The sequence below is a fragment of the Trachinotus anak genome, unplaced genomic scaffold, assembly GCF_046630095.1.
Source record: "Trachinotus anak isolate AG129_WGS33_773 ecotype Australia unplaced genomic scaffold, CSIRO_AGI_Tana_v1 ptg000025l, whole genome shotgun sequence".
In the NCBI taxonomy this organism is placed as follows: Eukaryota; Metazoa; Chordata; class Actinopteri; order Carangiformes; family Carangidae; genus Trachinotus; species Trachinotus anak.
This window is the reverse complement of record NW_027273876.1, coordinates 230,001-233,622: the sequence shown is the minus strand read 5'-3', so window position 1 is coordinate 233,622 and position 3,622 is coordinate 230,001. Positions and strand designations below refer to the sequence as shown.

The following is a 3,622-nucleotide window of genomic DNA, read 5'->3' as shown; positions in this document are numbered from 1 at the left end:
AACTGGACTGGTCTCTGTAATAATCTGATTAGACTCAGCTTCATGTGGGAACCAGGTCCAGACCAGGAAGCATTAGCTGTACCACAGGAAGGGGCTCACCTGATGTGTGACCTCACCTGAAACCAAAGACAGCAGTAGATCAGACCTCACTGTTGTGTGTTGTGATGATGAACTTTGTGTGTCTGTTCAGTGTGAAGTCGTCCCTGTCACCTGTGAGTTCACCTGGTGAGAGAGGAAACGCTCGTTGGGAGGAATTTAAATGAGACCAGATCAAAGAGGAGTAATGAGGTTTCAGGTTATCAGACTCATCTTAATCACTTCCTGTTTGTGTCGCTGAGCAAAGTTCATTATGGTTTTTTCTGTTTCTGTCTGAAGCAGAAAAACATTCATCATCATTAAAGAGAAGATATGAACCAGGGAGATCAGAGACCCAGACCAGGACTCACCTCCAAACTACAGGATTTCTAAAATCCTCCTGCTCCTGGACTAATCCGCCTCCAGATTTTAATATGAAGACGACTGAATGACAGTTCTATTCATCAGAGCAGTACGGTGACCCAGAGAGCTCAAAAAACACATCTTCATCAGTCTGAAAACACACAACACAACCAGACAAAGTGTTTCCAGGGACACACAACACTGATGAACCTGGACTCACTTCTTGTTGTGTCTTCTCCCTCCTCAATATTACCTGGTCTGTCACCATTGGTTGGACTCTACTTTTTCTGATGCATTGTGGGATGCTATGAGTGTAATAATTTATCCCAGCTTGGTTCGTCACTCTTTGTGTCCCCTGGAAACACTGCTGTTGTCGTGTATTTGGTTGTGTTGTGAGAATAATTACTTTAACCAGTCAGCATCACCTGAAGAGTCAAGTATGCAAGGAAAATGCTGAGGACACATCTCCAGACCCTGGTGCTGGTCTACAGGACAGAGACCTCCAGCTGTTCTGTCTCTGTTCTTGATAAATGTTTAATGTAACAATAAAATGTAGCTGTTTTAAATTCAGTCGTTCAGATTTTAATTGTAATTTTTTAGTTTGAATTCAGTCTGTCTTTTATTATTATTATTATTATTAACAATAACAATAATAATAATAATAATAACAACAACATGTTTTGTCTCCTGCTTCAGATAAAGAACTGGAGGTCGTTCACCTGTCTGACTCAGGTGTTTGGTTTCCAGGTTACAGAATCAGGCCCATCTGTCGTGTACGTTGTCGTTTGTGCAGCTGACATCACCACGTGTTTGACAAATGGAAGCGGAACCTGGACTGAGTCAGAGCAACCTGCTGACTTTATTCACTGTGAGGAATCGTTACAGTCAAACATCATCAAAACAAGATTCACATTCAAAACAACAAAAACCAAATGAGTGGAGCTGATTGGACACTTCAGCTTTGATTGACAACTCTATAAATGTGTGAAGACGTTAACGTTCACTTTTCTTTTGTTACAAAACAATGGTTTGTTCTCAGCGTGGCACCACCACAGACACATGACGACGACACATTTATAAAGATATAAATACACTATTTATAATCTGTATGATACAAAAGAGTTTCCTCAGTGACGGCATCAAACACAGTGAAATATTCAGCAAAACCACAAAACCCACACAGAAAACAAGGGCCGGGGCTTAAGTGCTCGGGGCAGGGTGTGGGAGTAGTGGGAGGGGCTATGATTAAAAAGACAACTCTGAACAAGAAGACAGACAGTCACAGTAGCCTATCAGGATGCAGGATTAATTTTTACAGCACAAGCATAAAAAAGAACTTAAACACATAGACAGGTGGGGACGGGGTTAAAAGAAGAAGGGGCGGGGCTAGATGGGGATCATTCACTTTTCTCTTTTGCTCGATCTCTTCATCATCAACATCACCACCATCATCTTCATCATCTTTAGTCACAAGGTCAACTGAAACGATTCAAGGCCCAAAATTAACCAGAAACAATGTTGGCTGACAGCAGCAGAGGTTAACCACCTGCACTGATGTCTCAGTGAGGAGAGCCAATCAGGACCAAGTCCACCTGTGTCCACAGCAGGTGGATGATGTTGCATTCAGGTGGTCTGTGACAACTGCTAACAGATGAGGGTTAAAACACTGAGGTCAGAGGTCACAGTGTAGTAAATTACGATAACTCTTATGTGACACAAACACACCATTATCCTTTCCTGTCCTTACTTCTCTGGGGAGGGAGCTTCTTCCTTCTTTGTCTCTTCCCTGCTACTAGGAAACTTAAATGTTCCCTCACTGGAAACCTTCTCCATCCATCCTCCACCAGGTAGGTTCTCCCTTTGTCCTGCTCCCTCAGCTCCTCTCCTCTCTTTTCCTCAGTGATGCTTCGTTCCACCCTGATACCTATGTTCAGGACGGTTTCCCTTTTCTTTCTCATTAACTGAATGCTTCCTCTTCCTCAGCCTTGAACTATGAAGCTTCCTCCTTCCTTCCTCCCTCACTGGAAGTTTCCTACCTTTCTGTCCTTGTTCACAGATCCCTCTTCCCTGCAGCCTAAGGAGGAGTCTTCTTTCTTTGTTTATTCTATCTGATGCAAAGCATGATGGGATGTCCTGCTCTGTTTCTCCTCTTTCACTGAGCGTCACCTGGGGTCAGATACAGGTATTTGCTGAGGTATTTATCACCTAATAGGAAGATGACTTTATCAACTCATCAGCACAGCTGTAACCACGGCAACAGGTTTTCTGGAATCTGGGGCCTTTAATGTTTCCAACCTTCAGACCAGGCTGTTACAGAATTATATCACATGTAGAGGAAGTGATGTCACGTCACAACTGTGACATCACAGTTTTTACACCAACAGACCCCGCCCCCAAAACACAGAGTATAACAGCAGAATAATTACAGAGCTGAAAGCACCTGGAGAAAACCTCTGTACAAAAAGTCCTGTTCTCTTCTTCATCCAATCAGGGACAACTGTTCATTCTTTACTGTGACGGACAGATTAGTACTCCCTCCTGACTGGTCAACTGCTGCCTGAGGCCCCTCCTCCACTGAGGTGATTGGTCCTTGTGGCCAAGGGGTAGGAGAGAGACGGGGAACCAGTGGAGGGTTTCTTACATTGGAGGAACAACGAGGCCGGACATGGCTACAGAGAGAGAAAGAGAGAGAGAAACAGACAGAGAGACAGACAGACAGAGAGAGAGACACAGAGAGACAGACAGAGAGAGAGAGACAGAGAGACAGACAGAGGGAGAGAGAGACAGAGAGACAGACAGAGGAAAAGAGAGACAGAGACAGAGAGACAGACAGAGGGAGAGAGACAGAGACAGAGACAGACAGACAGACAGACAGAGACAGACAGAGACAGACAGAGAGAGAGACAGACAGAGGGAGAGAGACAGGGAGAGAGAGACAGAGAGACAGATAGAGGAGGAGAGAGACAGAGACAGAGAGACAGACAGAGGGAGACAGAGACAGACAGAGAGAGAGACAGAGAGACAGACAGAGGGAGAGAGACAGGGAGAGAGAGACAGAGAGACAGACAGAGGGAGAGAGAGACAGACAGAGAGACAGACAGAGGGAGAGAGAGACAGGGAGACAGAGACAGAGAGACAGACAGAGGGGGAGAGAGACAGACAGACAGACAGAGACAGACAGAGA

At 44.9% G+C, this 3,622-nt stretch overlaps 1 protein-coding gene across 3 annotated transcripts in view; it reads right to left on the bottom strand.

Annotated features, from left to right (window-relative positions):
- Window positions 1-1,273: 1,273 nt before the first annotated feature.
- The window catches only part of ebf3a (EBF transcription factor 3a), a 41,474-nt gene continuing 39,125 nt past the window's right edge, over window positions 1,274-3,622 (bottom strand). For all 3 annotated transcript variants that reach the window (XM_071463218.1, XM_071463219.1, XM_071463220.1), the window contains exon 16: window positions 1,274-3,107. In XM_071463218.1, the coding sequence (XP_071319319.1) occupies window positions 3,076-3,107 (32 nt within the window). In that variant the 3' untranslated portion in view covers window positions 1,274-3,075. The remainder of the gene's footprint in view (window positions 3,108-3,622) is intronic.